At 39.1% G+C, this 18,857-nt stretch overlaps 1 protein-coding gene across 6 annotated transcripts in view; it reads left to right on the forward strand.

Moving 5' to 3' along the window:
* XPNPEP3 (X-prolyl aminopeptidase 3) overlaps positions 1-18,857 on the forward strand; it is a 77,336-nt gene that overhangs the window by 44,663 nt on the left and 13,816 nt on the right. For 5 of the 6 annotated variants that reach the window (XM_045465945.1, XM_045465947.1, XM_045465949.1 and 2 more), the window contains exons 5-8: positions 8,845-8,895; positions 10,289-10,351; positions 11,641-11,754; positions 17,987-18,072. In XM_045465945.1, the coding sequence (XP_045321901.1) occupies positions 8,845-8,895; positions 10,289-10,351; positions 11,641-11,754; positions 17,987-18,072 (314 nt within the window). The remainder of the gene's footprint in view (positions 1-8,844; positions 8,896-10,288; positions 10,352-11,640; positions 11,755-17,986; positions 18,073-18,857) is intronic. The other variant, XM_045465948.1, reaches the window with a different exon arrangement.

Here is an 18,857-nt window from a genome sequence, read left to right on the forward strand (position 1 = left end):
AGCTCAAAGGACATTGAGGCCGTTCTTGGAGAAAAGGCAGAGCAAACAGCCTGTGGACAAACAGTGTGGAAACCGCTATTTGAAGAGCACCTGAGGCACAGACTGTAGAGGGTTAGTTCACCTCAGAGTGTATCCCAGTGAAGCAGCAATCATGGAGAGATCCCTCTAAGAACAAAGGAACTGTCAGGCTCCATTTCCCTCCCTGACCCCTCAGCATAAGCACAGGGCCACTAGTGAGAACCAGCAGTGTCAGCACTTGCTACCTAAACTGCTTACACCAATCCCCCCTTTTCCACTCCAGTGGAACTGCTCTTCCCAGTCACACTTTCCTCAGTCCCGGGTCATTGGGTCCCACTCCCATCCTAGAAGACCAGCCTGAACCCCTGCCAACACATTTCCCAGCCCGGGAGTTTTGCAAGGCCTTGGTTCCAAAGGTGGGAGCAACAGGTCTCTTTGCAAGCAGACCAGAGAACACTTAGTTGAAATGAACCACATTCAGGCCAGGGACCAGACACTGCCCACAACAGGCAAAGAGAGCCCCTGCAGACAAGGCCTCAAGGATAAAGCAGCCAGGACATAGCAGCACATGTTGGAGACACTCCCCAAAGCACCAGGCCCTGGGGACAGAGGACACTACATTGCAGGGCACTGCAGGACCTCTTCTTCATAAAGCCATTGCCCTTAAGAACAGGAGATGTAGCTGACTCTCCTAAACAAGCACAGACTTAGACAAAATGAAAAGATGAGATTTGTCCCAATTGAACAGGACAGGGTCATGGCTGGAGAGCTACACAAAACACGCATAAGTGCTTGCCAATGGAGAATTTATTTTTTAAAAAAAAATTTTTTTTAACATTTATTTTTGAGACAGAGAGAGACAGAGCATGAACGGGGGAGGGGCAGAGAGAGAGGGAGACACAGAATCGGAAGCAGGCTCCAGGCTCCGAGCCATCAGCCCAGAGCCCGACGCGGGGCTCAAACCCACAGACCGCGAGATCATGCGGACGCTCAACCAACTGAGCCACCCAGGCGCCCCGCCAATGGAGAATTTAAAGCAATGATTATAAGGTTACTCAACGAACTTGAGAAATAGTGGAGGGCATCAGAGAGATCATAACACAGAGATAAGGAATAACGTAGCAGAGATAAAGGACCCTTCTTCCAGCAGTCTGGAAGAAGCAGAGAAACAATGTAATGACCTAGAAGACAGAGTAATAGAAAGTAATCAAGCTGAACAAAAGAGAGAGAAAAGAATTATGCAAAATGAGAATAGACTTAGGAAATTCAGTGACTCCATCAAACATAATAACATTAATATTATAGGAGTCCCAGAAAAAGAACAGAGAGAAAAGGGGGCAGAGCATTTATTTGAAGAAATAATAGCTAAAGACTTACCTAATCTGGGGAAGGAAAGAGATATGCAGATCCAGGAGGCACAGAGAACCCCCCCAAAAAATCAACAGAAGCAGATCCACACCAAAACATATTGTAATTAAAATGGCAAAATATAGGGGTGCCTAGCTGGTTCAGTCAGTAGAGCATGTAGCTCTTGATCTCAGGGGTCATGAATTTGAGCCCCACATTGGGTGTAGAGATTACTCAAATAAATAAATAAACACGTACATACATACATACATAAAGCCAAACATAGTGATAAAGAAAAAATATTAAAAGCAGCAAAATAGGGACACCTGGGTAGCTCAGTTGGTTGAGCAACCGACTCTTGATTTCAGCTCAGTTCATGATCCCAGGGTTGTGGGATCAAGGACAGCATCTGACTCCACAGCCAGCATGGAGCCTACCTGAGATTCTCCCTCTGCCCCTGTCCCCCACACTCTCGCTTTCTCGCTCTCTCTATAAAATAAAATGTAAATATAAATAAATAAAAGCAGCAAGATAAAAGAATACAGTTACATACAAAGGAAATCCCATAAGGCTATCAGCAGATTTTTTCAGGTGAAGCTTTCCAAGCAAGAAAGGAATAGCATGATATATTCAAAGTGCTGAATGGAAAAAACCTGCAGCCAAGAATATGCAGCAAGGCTATCTTCAGAACAGAGGAGAGATAAAGAGTTTCACAAACAAAAACTAAAGGAGTTCATGACCACTAAACCAGTCCTATAAGAAATATTAAAGGAGAATTGAGTGGGGGAAAAATGACAGTATGGAGGTAGGAAACACAAAAGCAGTAAAAATGAATATTTCTGTAAAAAAAAAAAAAATCAGTCAAGGAACTCACAAAATAAAAGGATGTCAAATATGACACCATGTACCAAAAACATGGGGAGGACAGGAGTAAATAATGGGTTCAAACTTAAATGCCCATCAACTTATATAGACTGCTGTATGCAGAAGAGGTTATATACAAACCTAATGGTAACCACAAGTCAGAAACCACTAATAACTATGCAAAGAATAAAGAGAAAGAAATCCAAATATATCACTAAAGAAAACCAGCAAACCATGAAAGAGAGAAAGACAAGAAAGGATCAGAAAAAAATTTTAAGAAACAACCACAAATAAAATGTCCGTACATATGTATCTACCAATAATTACTTTGAATGTAAATGGACTAAATGCTCCAATCAGAAGACATAGGGTGAGGATGCTTGGCTGGCTTAGTTGGTGGAGCATGTGACTCTTGATCTCGGGTTTGTCCGTTTAAGCCCCTCATTGAATGTGCAGATTACTTAAAATCTTACCAAAAAAAAAATTGGGGAGATGGGGCACCTGGGTGGCTCAGTTGGTTAAGCAGCTGACTCCTGATTTCACCTCAAGTCATGATCTCATGGTTCAGTTCGTGGGATCAAGCCCTGGTTGGACTCTGCACTCACAGTGCAGAGCCTGCTTGGGATTCTTTCCCTCTCTCTCTGTTCCTCCCCCTACTCCCGCTATCTCTGTCTCTCTAAAATAAATAAACTTAAAAAAAAATAAACATTAAAAAAAAAAAAAGACATAGGGTGACAGAATGAATTAAAAAACAAGACTCATCTATATATTGCCTACTGAAGACTCATTTTAGACCTAAAGACACCTGCAGATTGAAAGTGAGGGAATGGAATAACAGTTGTCATACAAATGGATGTAAAAAGAAAGCTAGAGTAGCAATACTTGTATCAGACAAAATGGACTTTAAAACAAAGACTGTAATGAGACAAAGGACACTATATAATAATAAAGTGGACAATCCAACAAGAAGATACAACAATTATAAATATTTATGCACTCAACATGGAGCACCCAAATACATAAAACAGTTAATAACAAACAAAAAAGAACTAATGGATAATAATACAATAAGAGGACTTTAACACCCACTTACATCAATGGATAGATCATTTAATTAGAAAATCAACAAGGAAACAGTGGCTTTGAATGACATACCGGACCAGATGGATTTAACAGATATATTCAGCCATTCTATCCTAAAATAGCAGGATACACATTGTTTTCAAGTGCATGTGGAATATTCTCCAGAATAGATCACATATTAGACCACAAAACAAGCCTCAACAAATTCTAAAAGATCGAAGTCATACCATGCATGTTTTCTGATTTTAATGCTATGAAACTATAAGTCAACCACCAGAAAAAATATGAAAAGACCACATATGCATAGAGCTTTAATAACATGCTACTAAACAATGAATGAGTCAACCAGGAAATAAAAGAAGAAATTAAAAAGTACATGGAAACAAATGAAAACACAACATTTCAAAACCTTTTGGATATAGCAAAAGCAGTCCTAAGAAGGAAGTTTTTAGCAATGCAGGCCTACCTCAAGAAGCAAGTAAAATCTCAAACAACATAACCTTTCACCTAAAAACTAGAGCAGAAATAAATGATATAGAAACTAAAAAAAAAACAAAAAAACAAAAAACAGAACAGATCAATGAAACCAGGAACTGGTTCTTTGAAAAAAATCAATAAAATTGGTAAACCTCTAGCCAGCCTCTTCAAGAAAAAGAGAAAGGACTCAGATGAAATCACAAATGAGAGAGGAGAAATAACAAACACCAGAGAAATACAAACAATTATAAGAGAATATTATGAAAAACAGTATGCCAACAAATTGGACAACCTAGAAGAAATGGGTAAATTCCTAGAAACATGTAATCTACCCAAACTGAAATGTGACGAAATAGAAACTTTAAACAGACTGATTACCAGCAAAGACATTGAATCAGTAATCAAAAACTCCCAACAAAGAAAAGTTCAGGACCAGATGGCTTCACAGGCAAATTCTACCAAACATTTAAAAAAGAGTTAATGCCTATCCTTCGCAGATTATTCCAGAAAATAAAAGAGGAAGGAAAACTTCCAAATTCATTCTATGAGGCCAGCATTACCCTGATACCAAAATCAGAAAAAGACACCACAAAAAAAGAGATCTCTGATGAGCATGGGTGCAAATATCCTCAACAAAGTACCAGCAAACCTAATCCAGCAATACATTAAAAAAAGCATTCACCAAGATCAAGTGGGATTTATTCCTGGGTTTCATGGGTTCCAATATTTGCATATCAATCAACACAATACATCATATCAATAAAAGAAAGGACAAGAACTGTAGGATAATTTCAATACATGCAGAAAAAGCATTTGACAAAGTACAACATCCATTCATGATAAAAATCTTCAACAAAGTAGATTTATTTATTTATTTTTTTTTTAATTTTTTTTTCAACGTTTATTTATTTTTGGGACAGAGAGAGACAGAGCATGAACGGGGGAGGGGCAGAGAGAGAGGGAGACACAGAATCAGAAACAGCATCCAGGCTCTGAGCCATCAGCCCAGAGCCCGACACGGGGCTCGAACTCACGGACCGTGAGATCATGACCTGGCTGAAGTCGGACGCTTAACCGACTGCGCCACCCAGGCGCCCCAACAAAGTAGATTTAAAAGAAACATACCTCAACATAATAAAGGCTACATGTGAAAAACTAACAGCTAACATCATTCTCAATGCGAAAAAATAGAGCCTTTCAGCGAAGGTCAGGAACAAGACAAAGATGTCCCCTCTCACCACTTATATTCAAAGCTCTAGCCACAGCAATCAGACAACAAAAAGAAATAAAGGCATCCCAATCAGTAAGGAAGACATAAAACTTTCATTATTTGGAGGTGACATGATATATAGTTAGAAAACTCAAAAGACCCCAGCAAAAAACTGCTAGAACCAATAAATGAATTTAGTAAAGTCGCAGGATACAAAATCAACATACAGAAATCTGTTGCATTTCCATACACCAATAAGGAAGTAGCAGAAAGAGAAATTAAGAAACCAGTCCCATTGGGGCACCTGGGTGGCTCAGTCGGTTGGGCGTCCAACTTCGGCTCAGGTCATGATCTTGCAGCTCGTGAGTTGGAGCCCCGCGTCTGGCTCTGTGCTGACGGCTCAGAGCCTGGACCTTGCTTCGGATTCTGTATCTCCCTCTCTCTCAAATATAAACAGAAAGGAAGGAAGGAAGGAAGGAAGGGAGGGAGGGAGGGAGGGAGGGAGGAAGGAAGGAAGGAAGGAAGGAAGGAAGGAAGGAAGGAAGGAAGGAAGGAAAAGGAAACAGTCCCATTGGAGTGCCTGGGTGTATCAGTCGGTTAAGTGTCTGACTCTTGGTTTTGGCTCAGATGGCGATCTCGCAGCTTTGTGGATTTGAGCCTCGCATCAGGGTCTGCAGTGGCAGTGCAGAGCCTGCTTGGGATTCTCTCTCCTCTCCCTCTGCCTCTCCCCTACTCGCGCTGTCTTTGTGTCTCTCAAAATGGATGAATAAACTCAGAAGGAAGGAAAGAAGTAAACGAAACAATCCCATTTACAATTGCACCAAAAAGGGGCACCTGGGTGCTTAAGCTCAGGTCATGATCTCACAGTTCATGAGTTCAAGCCCTGCATTGGGGTCTGCGCTGACAGCTCGCATTCTGTGTCGCAGCTCTCTGCCCCTCCCCCACTCACACTCTCTCTCCCCCCCCCCAAAAAATAAATAAGCATTTTTTAAAAGTAAAAAAAAACAATTGCACCAAAAATAATAAGATACCCAGGAAACCTAATCAAAGAGTGAGAGACCTGTACTCTGAAAACTGTAAAACACTAATAAAAGAAATTAAAGACAGTACAAAAAAATGGAAAGACATTCTATGCTCATGGATTGGAAGAACAACTATTGTTAAAATGTCTGTACTACGCAAAGCAGTCTCCATATTTAATGCAATTCCTGTCACAATACCAACAGCATTTTTTCACAGAACAAACAATCCTAAAATTTGTGTGGAACAACAAAAGACCCTGAATAGCCAAAGCAGTCTTGCAAAAGAAAAACAACTGGAGACATCACAGTTCTGGACTTCAAATTATTTCAAAGCTATAGTGATCAAAACAGTATGGTACCAGCACAAAAATAGACTCATAGATCAGTGGAACACAATAGGTGGCCTAGAAATAAACCCGTAATTATATGGCCAATTAATTTTGACAAAGCAAGAAAGAATATCCAGTGGGGAAAAGACAGCCTCATTGATAAGATTGTGCTGAGAAAACTAGACAGCAACATGCAAAAGAATGAAGCTAGACCACTTATACCATACACAAAAGTAAACTCAATAAAGACCTACAGCCATAAAAATCCTTGAAGAGAGCACAGGTAGTAATTTCTCTGACTGGCCATCACAACTTTTTTCTAGATAGGACCCCTGAGGCAAGGGAAACAAAAGCAAAAATAAACTGTTGGGACTACATCAAAATAAAAACTTCTGCACAGTGAAAGAAACAATCAACAGAACTAAAAGCAACCTACAGAATGGGGGAAGATATTTGCAAGTGACATACCCAATAAAGAGTTAGTATCCAAAATATATAAAGAACTTATAAAACTGAGCCCCTCTCCCAAAAAACCCCAAATAATCCAGTTAAAAATGGACAGAAAGAGGTGCCTGGGTGGCTCAGTCCATTAAGTGTCTGACTCTTGATTTCAACTCAGGTCATGATCTCACAGTTTGTGGGTTCAAGATCCATATCAGAGCCTGCTTGGGATTCTCTGTCTCCCTCTGTCTCTCTCCCTCTCTCAATCTCTCTCTCTCAAAATAAATAAATAAAAACATTTTTTTTTAAATGGGAAGAAGACATGAACAGACATTTCTGCAAGGAAGACATCCAAATGGCCAAGGAGACACATGAAAAGATGCTCATCAGGAGTGCCTAGGTGACTCAGTTGGTTAAGATTCAGCTCAGGTCATGATCTCATGGTACAGAGATCTCTGCTGATAGCATGGAGCCTGCTTGGGATTCTTTTTGTCTCCCCCTGTCTCTCTCCCCTGATTGTGCGCACGCACGCTCTCTCAAATAAATAAACTTTTAAAAAATTAACCAATTTTTTAAAAATGCTCATCATTGCTTATCATCAGGGAAATGCAATTCAAATTACGATGATATATCACCTCACATCTGTCAGAATGGCTAAAATCAAAAACACAAAACAGGTGTTGGCAAGGATGTGGAGAAAAGGAACCCTCTTGCACTCTTGGTAGGAATGCAAACTGGTGCAGCCACTCTGGAAAACTGTATGGAGGTTGCTCAAAAAGTTGAAAATAGAACCACTCTATGATGCAGCAATTGCACTCCTGGATATTTACCCAAAGAATACAGAAACACTAATTCAAAGGGATATGTGCACCCCTATGTTTATAGGCACATTATTTACAGTAGACAAGATATGGAAGCCGTCCCAAGTGTCCATTGATTGGTGAATAAAGAAGAATAGTATGTATATATATGTATAATGTGTGTATACACGCACACATACACGATGGAATGTTACTCAGCCATAAAAAAAAAAGAATGAAATCTTGCCATTTGCAAAGGCATGGATGGAACTAGAGAGTATAATGCTAAGCAAAGCAAGTCAGTTGGAGAAAGGTAGATACCATGTAATTTCACTCATGTGAAATTTAAGAAATGAAACAAATGAGCAAAAGGGAGATAAAAAAGAGAGACAAACCAAGAAAGAGACTCTTAACTGTAGAGAACAAACTGAGGGTTACCAGAAGGGAGGTGGGTAGGAGGAGAGGGTGAAATAGGTGATTAAGGAGTGCATTTGTGATGAGTACGGGGTGATGAAAATAAAAACTTAAAAAGTAAATAAATAAAAGTAAAACACACACAGGAAAAAAAAAACAAATTTTGGTAAAGATGTGAAAATTTGGAACATTTTTACATTACCAGTGGGACTGTGAAATGTTTCAGCCACTGTGGAAAATAGCTTGGAGGTTTCTGAAAAACTTAAACAGAATTAACATGTGCCCTAGCAATTCTACTCCTAGGTGTATGACCAGAAGAATTAAAAACAGGTACTCAAACAAATACTTGTACACAAATGTTCACAGAAGCGGTATTCACAGTAGCCAAAAGATGCAAACAACCCATATGTCCATCAATGGATGAATGCATAGACAAAAGGGTGTGTGTGTGTATATATGTGTGCACAGGCACACATGCTTACACGCGTGCCTTTCAGTAAAGGTTTGAAAGGAAATTAATAAAAAGACAAAGGGTGCTGGTTACAGCCAAAAAAACAAAAAAACAAGGGCGCCTGGGTGGCTCAGTCGGTTAAGCGTCCGTCTTTAGCCCAAGTCATGATCTCGCAGTCTGTGAGTTCGAACGCCTCATCGGGCTCTGTTCCACAGCTCAGAGCCTGGAGCCTGCTCCAGATTCTGTGTCTCTCTGCCCTCCCCCTGCTCGCACTCTGTCTCTCTCTCTCAAAAATAAACATTAAAAAAAAAAAAAGACAAATCCCTCTTTTAAGTGAATGAGCCTCACTAGAGATCCCATTCTCTTCTTTTGTTATGTTTTGTTTTAGCTTCGTGGTGAAAATGTAGTGCCAACAATTTATTCATCAGCATTTGCGTGTGTATGTACGTAAATAAGTATACTTTAAATTTAATTAATTCATTCAGCAGATATTTATGGAGTATTTGCTATGGTGCCAGGTACTGTTCTAGGTTCTAAAGACACAGTGGTGAGCAACCCAGACTTGCCGTGTGTCGCTGTCCTCAGTGTACACTCCAGTTGAAAGACAAGAAACAAACATGCTGTATGGTCAGCTGGAATTCAATGCTCTCGAGAAAAATGAAACAGTGGAAGGGATAAAGTAGCGCCAGTGCTCGGTTAGGCAAGGTGATCAGAAAGGCCTAAGGATGAAACTTTGGAGAGAAGATCAGAATGAGAAAAGGAGCAAGCCCTGAAGCTGTTTCCATTATCATCCCTCTCACTTATCCTCCATTGGGCTCTTCTATGGTGAGGTCATTGCCTTGTATTTAGAGAAATGTTATTAAAAACATTCCTTCCCACGTTGCCTTCACTCTTAGAACATAGCAACTCCAGAGAAATTCGTTTCTAGCTATGGTATCATATAGCCCTATCCCTGTGCATCTGATTTGTTTTTATCCCACAGGCATGGGAAATAGAGCTGATGTTTTCCTTTTTCACACTGGCTGCTAGAAAACTCAGTTATATTTGTGGTCTGTCCACAGTTGCTATTGTCATCAGGAAGGTCATTATGGTATACATTACTATTTTGTTGAGCTCCATTCCCCTTAAGGCTTGCTTTTTTTTTTTTTTTTTTTTAACTCTACCATGAATTTATGCTATCTTGTTGTATTTTGTGCATCCATGTAAGCTAATCTAAATCTTTTTTGGCATGGGGTATAGTGGTGAATTTTAAGCATATATATTTATAAAAGTAGAAAACACACACATGCACTGTGGCTACTACAGAGAAATAATTTAAGTACTTATACTATATGTGACTCTGAACTTGGGGCAGTTTTGTCCCTCGGGGATATTTGGCAATACCTTATTGTCACAGTTGGGGAGTGCTGCTGGCATCCTACATCCCCCCACCTCCCAACATACAGTTATCTAGTCCAAAATGTCAGCAATAGTGCAGAGGTTGAGAAACCTTGCTATGGACTGGACCATTCAATCCATTATTTCATATATTTCTGGGCTATTTTGTTACAGAAATGGCAAAATGTGTTCCCGTGTCGCTTATTGTAGCATACAGCGTATATTCTGAGTGTGATAGTTGGGTGCCCTTTCCACTAAATCTGTCATCAGTCACATAGTCCTAAAAGCAATAGTTTCTTCTTCAGAATCTATATTATCATGCTCACAAAGTCACAACTTCAGGTCAACAAAATTGGGGAGAAGGATGCTTTTCACCTGAGCTCCAGTATTTTGAATGTTTGAGTAAGCAACAGTTAAAATGAGACTGTTCTTTTCATTCTCCATTCTGTCTGCAGGCTTTCATAGAGACCATGTTTGCCAGCAAAGCTCCTGTGGAGGAAGGCTTTCTCTATGCTAAGGTGAGCTTTAAAAGATTGGGAAGGTTTTGGGGTGCCTGGGTGGCTCAGTCGGTTAAGCGTCCGGATTCAGCTCAGGTCGTGATCTCACAGTTCGTGAGTTCCAGCCCTGCGTTCATGCCCTGCGTCAGGCTCTGTGCTGACAGCTTGAAGCTTGGAGACTGCTTCGGATTCTGTCTCTGTCTCTCTGCCCCTCCCCTCCTCGCTCTCTGTCTCTCTGTCTCTCTGTCTCTCTCTCTCAAATATAAAAAATAAAAAATAAAACATTAAAAAAAATAAAGATTGGGAAGCTTTTGTTGGAGGCAAAAATATTAAGTAGTTCATTAGCAGATGGCTTCTAGTTGGCTTTCATGGGAGTGACCGGGATATCAGTGGAGAGGACTTGGTTCTTAAACGTCACTGATAATGTATTAGATGTGTCTAAAATACTCAGAGCTACAATTAAATGAAGAAAATTGCGAAGTGGAACACATGAAGAAGCAAAGACACGATTGTGTCTCCTCTCACAGGAGGAGAATCTGAGTCGTATTGGAGACAGCTCCATGGATGGGCATGCTCCATCCTAGGACAAAGTGAAATTGGTAGAATTTACCATTTGCCAGGCATCCTTTTTCACTTTTCCAGCACATGTAGGTTGGTAGCTATTTGAAAAGTTGAAATTAGTAGTGCAGAAGTGTTGTTAATGCAAGCCGTATTCCAGTGTTTATCTAAATAAGAATAAAAAATAGTGGGGCACCTGGATGGCTCAGTTGGTTAAGCGTCCAACTTCGGCTCTGGTCATGATCTCACAGCTCGTGAGTTCAAATGCCACGTCGGGCTCTGCTGACAGCTCAGAGCCTGGAGCCTTCTTCAGGTTCTGTGTCTTCTTCTCTCTCTGCCCCTCACCCACTTGCTCTCTCTCTCGCTCTCTCTCTGTCTCAAAAATCAACATTTAAAAAAAAGAATAAAAGATAGAAACTTTACTTGACTGTATCTCTGTACTCAGCCTTGATTGTAAGTTTTCTGTGTTCTCTTCTGGACTTAATTTGAACATCTTAGGAAATTTGGAGCACTCAGAGGAACCAAGCAGACATAATAATAGGGTCAAATAACAGGATTGGAGTGGGGAATAAAAAATAGACTGAAATGGAAGCATAAGAAGTTTGGTTAGATTTGATAACTCGTTTTCCAGAAATGACAGAGAAGTACTTGAATGGAGGGACGGACTGTCAAGGAGAGCCCTGGCTGGCACAGCCTGGAGGAAATCCTGTCTTCAGTCATACTTGTAGTCATGCTTGGCTCTTGTTTTTCAGTTCGAATTTGAATGCCGGGCCCGCGGTGCAGACATCTTAGCCTACCCGCCTGTGGTCGCTGGAGGTAATCGGTCCAACACTTTGCACTATGTGAAGAATAATCAGCTCATCAAGGTACATGAAATGCCCTTCAGTGCCGCTTCCTATGGTGCCACTTACAAACCACTTTATTGTTTATAAAATGATTTTACAGACATTATCTCATTTGATCCTCATGTTAGTACTTTGAGATAGGAGCAACTATTGACATACCTGTTTAATAGATGTGGAAAATAAACTTAAAAAATTAGGCAACTCGTTAGGGCAGAGCCAAGAATTCTACTCTAAAGCCCTTGCTCATCTCCTTCTGAAAGGACTTGTGGCAACAGTGGACCAAGCATATTTTGGGAGCAGACAGATTTTAAGAGTACCTTATTAGCTATGAGGGAAATTACCTTTTATGGTTTTCTCCCCAAGTGACTATACAAGTAAAGATTGTATATACCTTTATTAAGTCCACTTTCAATTATCTATTTTAATTTTCAGTAATTTCAAAAGAATAAATATAGCATACATGTAAAGTATACAGCATATTTTTTAAATGAATACCCATGAACCAATCACTCAGCTCAAGAGCTAGAACATTACCAATACTGTATGTATCTTTATGCTCTGCTATCCTAATGCCTCCCTCCCAGAGGTAACTAATTGGTACCCTAAATTTTTGTTCATCATTCCCTTGATTTTTTTTATGTAGTTGTATCACACATACATGATTTCCCAAACAATATTAGTTAGTTCTACTTGTTTGTGAACTATATAAAAATTATATACTGCTATATGTAGTTTTGGGGAACTTTTTTTCTTATTCGTAAGTGTGATAATACAAATTTTTCCCCAAGTATTTGTACCTATTTATACTCCTACTGGTGGTGCGTAATTCTGTTTACCACATCCTCTTATCCTTTGATGCTATCAGACTTCTTAACTTCTGCCATTCTAATTGGTATAAAACAGCATCTCGTTGTGGTCTTAATTTCCATTACCTTAATTACCAGTGGAATTAAGCATTTTTTTTCTGTTTTAATCTGTAGCACTGCTATTTTCAACTTGCTGTTGTGTTGTTTGGGATATAACAATCTATGTTCATGGATGAAATTGGCTTATTTTTCTCATACTATCTTTTTCTGATTTGTATATCAGATGAGTTAGGTTGTTTTTAATATTATGAAATGATTTAATGTGTTTTTTTTTTTAATTGAGTAGAATATCCCTGTAGACCTATTTGGGCCTGATATTTTCCTTTGTAGACTTTTTGAACTACCGATTCAATTTCATTAATATACTAAAGCTTTCTGTTTTATTTTTTAACAAACATTTATTCTTATAAAATGTAACTACTGGTAAAGTACTTAAAACTTAAAGGAAAAGTTTAATATTAATTATAAAATGAACACCCACGTAACCATTGTCCATACTTGGCAAGCTACACCTCTCTCGGCCAATCCAGCCTGCTCCTTTGTTTTGTGAATAAAGTTTTGTTGGAATACAGCCATTCCTGCTTTCTTCCCACAGTGGCAGAGTTGAATAGTTGCATCAGAAACAGTATGGTCCACAAAGTAAAAAATATTTACTACTTAGCCCTTTACAGAAAAAGTTTGTGAATGCCTGAATCAGGACATTACTAGCCTTCCACCCCTAAAAAGCTTTTCCACCATGTGGTTCTTCCCAATGATAATTTCTTCCCTCCCTGATGGGATAACCACCACCCTGATTTTGATGGTCATCAATTCCTTGCTTTTCATTTTATTTTACTACTAATGAATAATAGAGTTTAACGTAGTTTGGTTTTGGTTATGTTTGAACTTTATAGATTTCAAATATTGTATCTGCATCTTTTTCGTATAACAGTATGTTGTTGCATGCTACTGTGGTTTGTTCTAGTGTGGAACAGCAGTTAAGTGTGGTCCATGAGGTTAAATATATTTTCATAAGAATACCCAGACATTATGTGTTTCTTTCACTCTCGTTCTCTTCAGCGCACAGAGATGGACCCTAGAGGCTTTATGACATCAACATCATACCAAATTGAAGGCAAAAGCAGATATGAGATTCTAGCTGTTTTTTGTTTTGCTAAACAAAGAGATTTGTAAAAATGTATGCTACATTTCTAACTATTTTTATTTAGAAAAATAGTTACTTTTCATTAAAAATGCTGTTTATCTTAACATGTAATAGGTTTATTGTTATTTTTAAATGAATTAATAAATATTATAAAGTTTTCTGTTTTAATTTATTAATATGATAAATATCTATTAGGTGGACATTTCTATTATTTCCAGGTTTTTACCATTATGAACAATATTCTGTGAACATTCTTGTACATATTCCTAGTATATGAGTCATCAAGTTTGTCTAAGGACACTTAATTAGTGGAATTGATGGGTCATAGGTATGCATATTTGTAACTTTAGTAGAAAATGCCAGACATTTCCAAAGTGATTATATCAGTTTATACTTCATTTTGCCTGAGACAGTTTGGTAGGTTATAATTTTCTACCATTATGTCTAAGTTTTTAAAATTACTCATAGTATTGTCTTGCCTTTTAATCTTTTGTAATTACAGTTATGTACCTTTTTACATTCTTGATATATTTTTGCCTCTTCTCATTTTTTCTAATAAATCTTAGTAGTTTCTTTAAAACATAAACATGCACCAGCAATTCCATTTATAGGTATTTTTCCAAAAAAATTGAAATGTAGTTCCACAAAATGCCTTGTACAAGAATGAATGTTTATAGCAAGTTTGCTCCTGATAGACCAGGCGTCTCTTACCAGGATATTAAGTAAGGAAATTGCCATGTGGTGTATTCTTAAAATGAAAAGGAACAAACCACTGTACTACCAACAGATAAATGATCTCAAAGCATTGTGCTGGCTGAATAAGTCAGACACAAAAATTAGACGCTCTATGATCCCGTCTGTATGAAGTTCTGAAATAGGCAAAACCACTCTGTATTGATAGAAATCAGATCAGTGGTTGCTTCGGATGGAATATTGACTGGGAAGGCACCTGACGGAGTGGTTACATGGGTTTTGACAAAACTGACCTAACTCTATATACTTAAAAATCTGTGCATTTTACCGTGTACATTATACCTCGAGAACTTCAACTAAAAAAAGGAAATCTCACTAAAAAAAGAGGTTTGTTCGGTTTTGTTACTCTTGTAAAACCAACTTTTCATCATTAATGCTATTTTATCTTTGTTTATTATTTCATTACACTGGCCCCTTGCCTTTATTAATTTCACCCTTCTCCTTTTTGTGTTTATTCTCTTGTTTTTTTCTTGTTCTTAAATTAGATACTGAACTCATTAATTTTCATCCTTCTTTCCTTATTATAAGTGTTTAAGGATAGATTTTTCACTTTCATTATAGTCCATAAGGTTTGCCTAAGTTGTTAAATGTATATTAAAAACAATAAATAGGGGTGTCTGCATGGCTCAGTCGGTTAAGTATCTGACTCTTGGTTTCAGCTCAGGTCATGATCTCACGGTTTGTGAGTTCGAGCCCCACGTCAAGGCTCTACTAGTGCAGAGCCTGCTTGGGCTCTTTCTCACTGTCTCTCTGCCTCTCCCCTGCTCGCTCACTCTCTCTCAAAATAAACTTTAAAAAACACACAATAAATATCATGTACTGCTTACAAATAATTATCAAATAAACAACCGTGTGTCTACCATCTAGGATGAAAAGAACATTACTAGTCCCCTGGGCAATATCAAGTACATCTTTCTGTCTTCTACCATCTTGACTTTTGTTTTAATCCATTTTATTTTGTTTTCCTGGTTTTACCACTAGTGTGTCTGTTCCTAAACAGTATAGTGTTCATTCCTGAAAAACTGGAGAATAAGCACCAGTGTCGCTGTACAGGGACAGAAAAGTATTGCCATTATTAGATAAATTGGCCTGAGAGAAAAAAAGTTGAGAACTTCTAGGTCATAGTCTTGGCTTTGGTTATTTGAAAGTTTACAAGGGTCCTCTCTGGTGAAGTCAGTGGGCAAGGTCCTCAACAAGCTTTAAGAAATGCAGGGTACTGTGGGGCCTCTGGGAGAGCTCTGGTGTGGACTTGGTAGTAAGCATCTGGCAGAAATGCAGTCCGAGAGTGGGCTGCCCTGTGGTTCTGCCTCTATGCTCACCACAACTCTCTCCAACCATCAGAAGCAGGTTTGTTTCAATTTACATGCATGTTCACCTTTCCTTCTCACATCTTCGATGGCCCTCCCGGATCACCTTCCTTCAGCCTGAAGAAAATCCTTTAGATGAAGGTCTGTTGCTGAGAAAATGTTCTGGTTTTGTTTAGCTGAAATATCTTTATTTCATTCTCAATTCTTGATGAAGGCTGTACCAAAGAAACAATCTTCACTTTTCAGTCATCACCTGTAGTATATCATTCCCCTTTCTCCTGACTTTCAGTGTTGCCGATTAAAAACAAACAAACAAACAGGGGCACCTGGGTGGCTCAGTTGGCTAAGCGCCTGACTTGGGCTCAGGTCATGATCTCACAGTTTGTGAGTTCAAGCCCCATGTCGGGTTGTGTGCTGACAGTTCAGAGCCTGGAGCCTGTTTCAGATTCTGTGTCTCCCTCTCTCTCTGCCTCTCCCCTGCTCATGCTGTCTCTGTTTCTCCCTCAAAAATAAACATTTTTTAAAAAAGTTAAAAAACAAACAAAACATAATTGTCATTTCCTATGGGGTCTCTCTTTTTGCTTTGGCTACTTTTAAGATTTATTTTTCTTTGGTGTTTCTGGTTTTTTGTATGTCTAAGAACAGATTTATTTTTACATATCGTCATTATGGTCCCTTCTTCCTCCGGAATCTGTGCATTCATGGAAATCCTCAGACCCTGGTGTAGATACTGTCTCTCCTACGCTGTCTCTATCCACTTCTTCCGTGATCTCAGTTAGATGTATGTTAGACCTCTGTCTGGTCTCAGTAAGCTAACTTTCATGTTTATTTTTGCCTTGTCTCTCTCTGTCATGTTCTCAGAGCCTTCGGTATGTCTGTCTTCCATGAAACTAGTTTTTTTCCCCTTTGGTTGTCTTATCTGCTTCTTCAGCCATCCCCTGGGTGATTGACTTCAGCAGTTGTTTTTATTTCCTTTTGGTCCCTTTCAAATCAGAGTTATTGTCAGTTGTCTCTTGTTGCTTATTCGTCTTTGTGATTCCGTACTTTATCCCCTTAAGGCTTTCATAATAGCCCTTCCATATCTAATCATTCCCTTATCTGAAGTCTTGGAAGATCTAAATTTGTTGTTCCTGCCGACTCTCAGGCATGGTGACCTACATCAGGTGCTTGACAACCTTGGCTTGTGAGCTCACATTTGCCTGATGTTATTTTTTAGAAATCGTGCCAGCCCAGATTTGGGGGAAATTTCTTCCAAAGGTTGTTTGATTATGCTTTTGCCAGAAGTCAAGTGGATCCTAGTGCCCTGCGACTCTTATATCCCCTATGAGCATCCTAGATTAATGCAAAAATGTCCGGCTCATTTTCCCCACTTTGCTGCAGGACCTCAGGGCAACATCTCCTTTTCTATATATACTATACCACTTACCTTATCACTACTTTCAGCTCTAGTTTCAGTTCTAGGGTGTCTTTTTTCAAGAGAGAAAATGTCTTTAGGACATCTCTTGCATTATGTAATGCCAGCCTTTCATAAAATACATTTTCGATCCAGCATCTAGTTGTTTTCTAACAAGAAATGTATTCTGGCATTTTACCAGAATCAAAAACCACATCTATTCTTCAAAGTTGCTATTATATATATGTACATACATAAATACTCATTAGCCCATTATTCTACTACATGCCGTGTTGTGTGCTCATTTATATATGAATAAGATATTCCCTGTCTTCAAGGACATAAATAATTTCAATATAACATGACAAGAAGTAAGGTAAAGATACCCAAAGTTTTTTTTCTTTCCCCACGTGTGCTTTGATGGGGAACAAATGGGGAAGAGATATTCTAAAGTTAAATGGTTAAGGGTAATTGTATTTGAATAAGGCCCTGGATACCAACTTACATAGGATTTGTAAAACTAATAATGATAGTAGTAATATTTATGATGATCTAAGCAGTGTGGTTCCAGAGCCTACGTACTACTATGCAGTGGCACCTTTCTTGAGTCAATGTGAATTCATTTGAAAAGTTGAGATCCTGTTTCTTGTGAGAACGAACACAGATTAGTCTTCTTTAAGTTAGCTTTTTAAATATATATATAAAGTGAAAGACACAGAGAGTTTAAATGAGAAGAAATAGCTGACAATCATAAGGTCACCTACTTTGACATATCTCACTTTTGTTGCAGGATGGGGAAATGGTGCTGCTGGATGGAGGTTGTGAGTCTTCTTGCTATGTGAGTGACATAACCCGGACCTGGCCTGTCAATGGCAGGTAGGACATCTACAGATCCCGCTGCTTCTTAGGAGTATGAGTTGGAATATGGGTATATGAGGAATAAAGGACTAAAGAAGTATACTCATTCCCTCTAGCTCAGGTTAACTGCCTTTGCAAAGTACCTGATGACTTTCTAAGACTGCTTTATTTATCATATCACTGGATCAGACACCTAGACACACCTAGTTAGCACACCCAATTAACATTCACATTTTTAAAAAATAAATTTGGGGGGCGCCTGGGTGGCGCAGTCGGTTAAGCGTCCGACTTCAGCCAGGTCACGATCTCACCGTCCGTGAGTTCGAGCCCCGCGTCGGGCTCTGGGCTGATGGCTCAGAGCCTGGAGCCTGTTTCCGATTCTGTGTCTCCCTCTCTCTCTGCCCCTCCCCCGTTCATGCTCTGTCTCTCTCTGTTCCAAAAATAAATAAATAAATAAACGATGAAAAAAAAATTTTTTTTTTTTTTTAAATAAAAAAAAATAAATAAATTTGAACAGTGCCTGCCTGGCTCAGTCAGTAGAACATACAACTCTTGATCTCAGTGTTGTAAGTTTGAGCCCCACACTGGGTGTGGAGATTACTTAAAAATAGAATCTTTAAAAAAAAAATTAAGGGGCACCTGAGTGGCTCAGTGGATTAAGCATCCGACTCTTGATTTTGGCTCAGGTCACAGTCTCACAGTTCATGAGATCACGCCCTGTGTCGGGCTCGGTGCTGACAGCGCAGAGCCTGCTTGAGATTCTCGCTTTCTCTCTGTCTATCCCTGCCTCTCCCCGCCTCTCC

The sequence above is a fragment of the Leopardus geoffroyi genome, chromosome B4 (assembly GCF_018350155.1).
Source record: "Leopardus geoffroyi isolate Oge1 chromosome B4, O.geoffroyi_Oge1_pat1.0, whole genome shotgun sequence".
NCBI lineage: Eukaryota > Metazoa > Chordata > Mammalia > Carnivora > Felidae > Leopardus > Leopardus geoffroyi.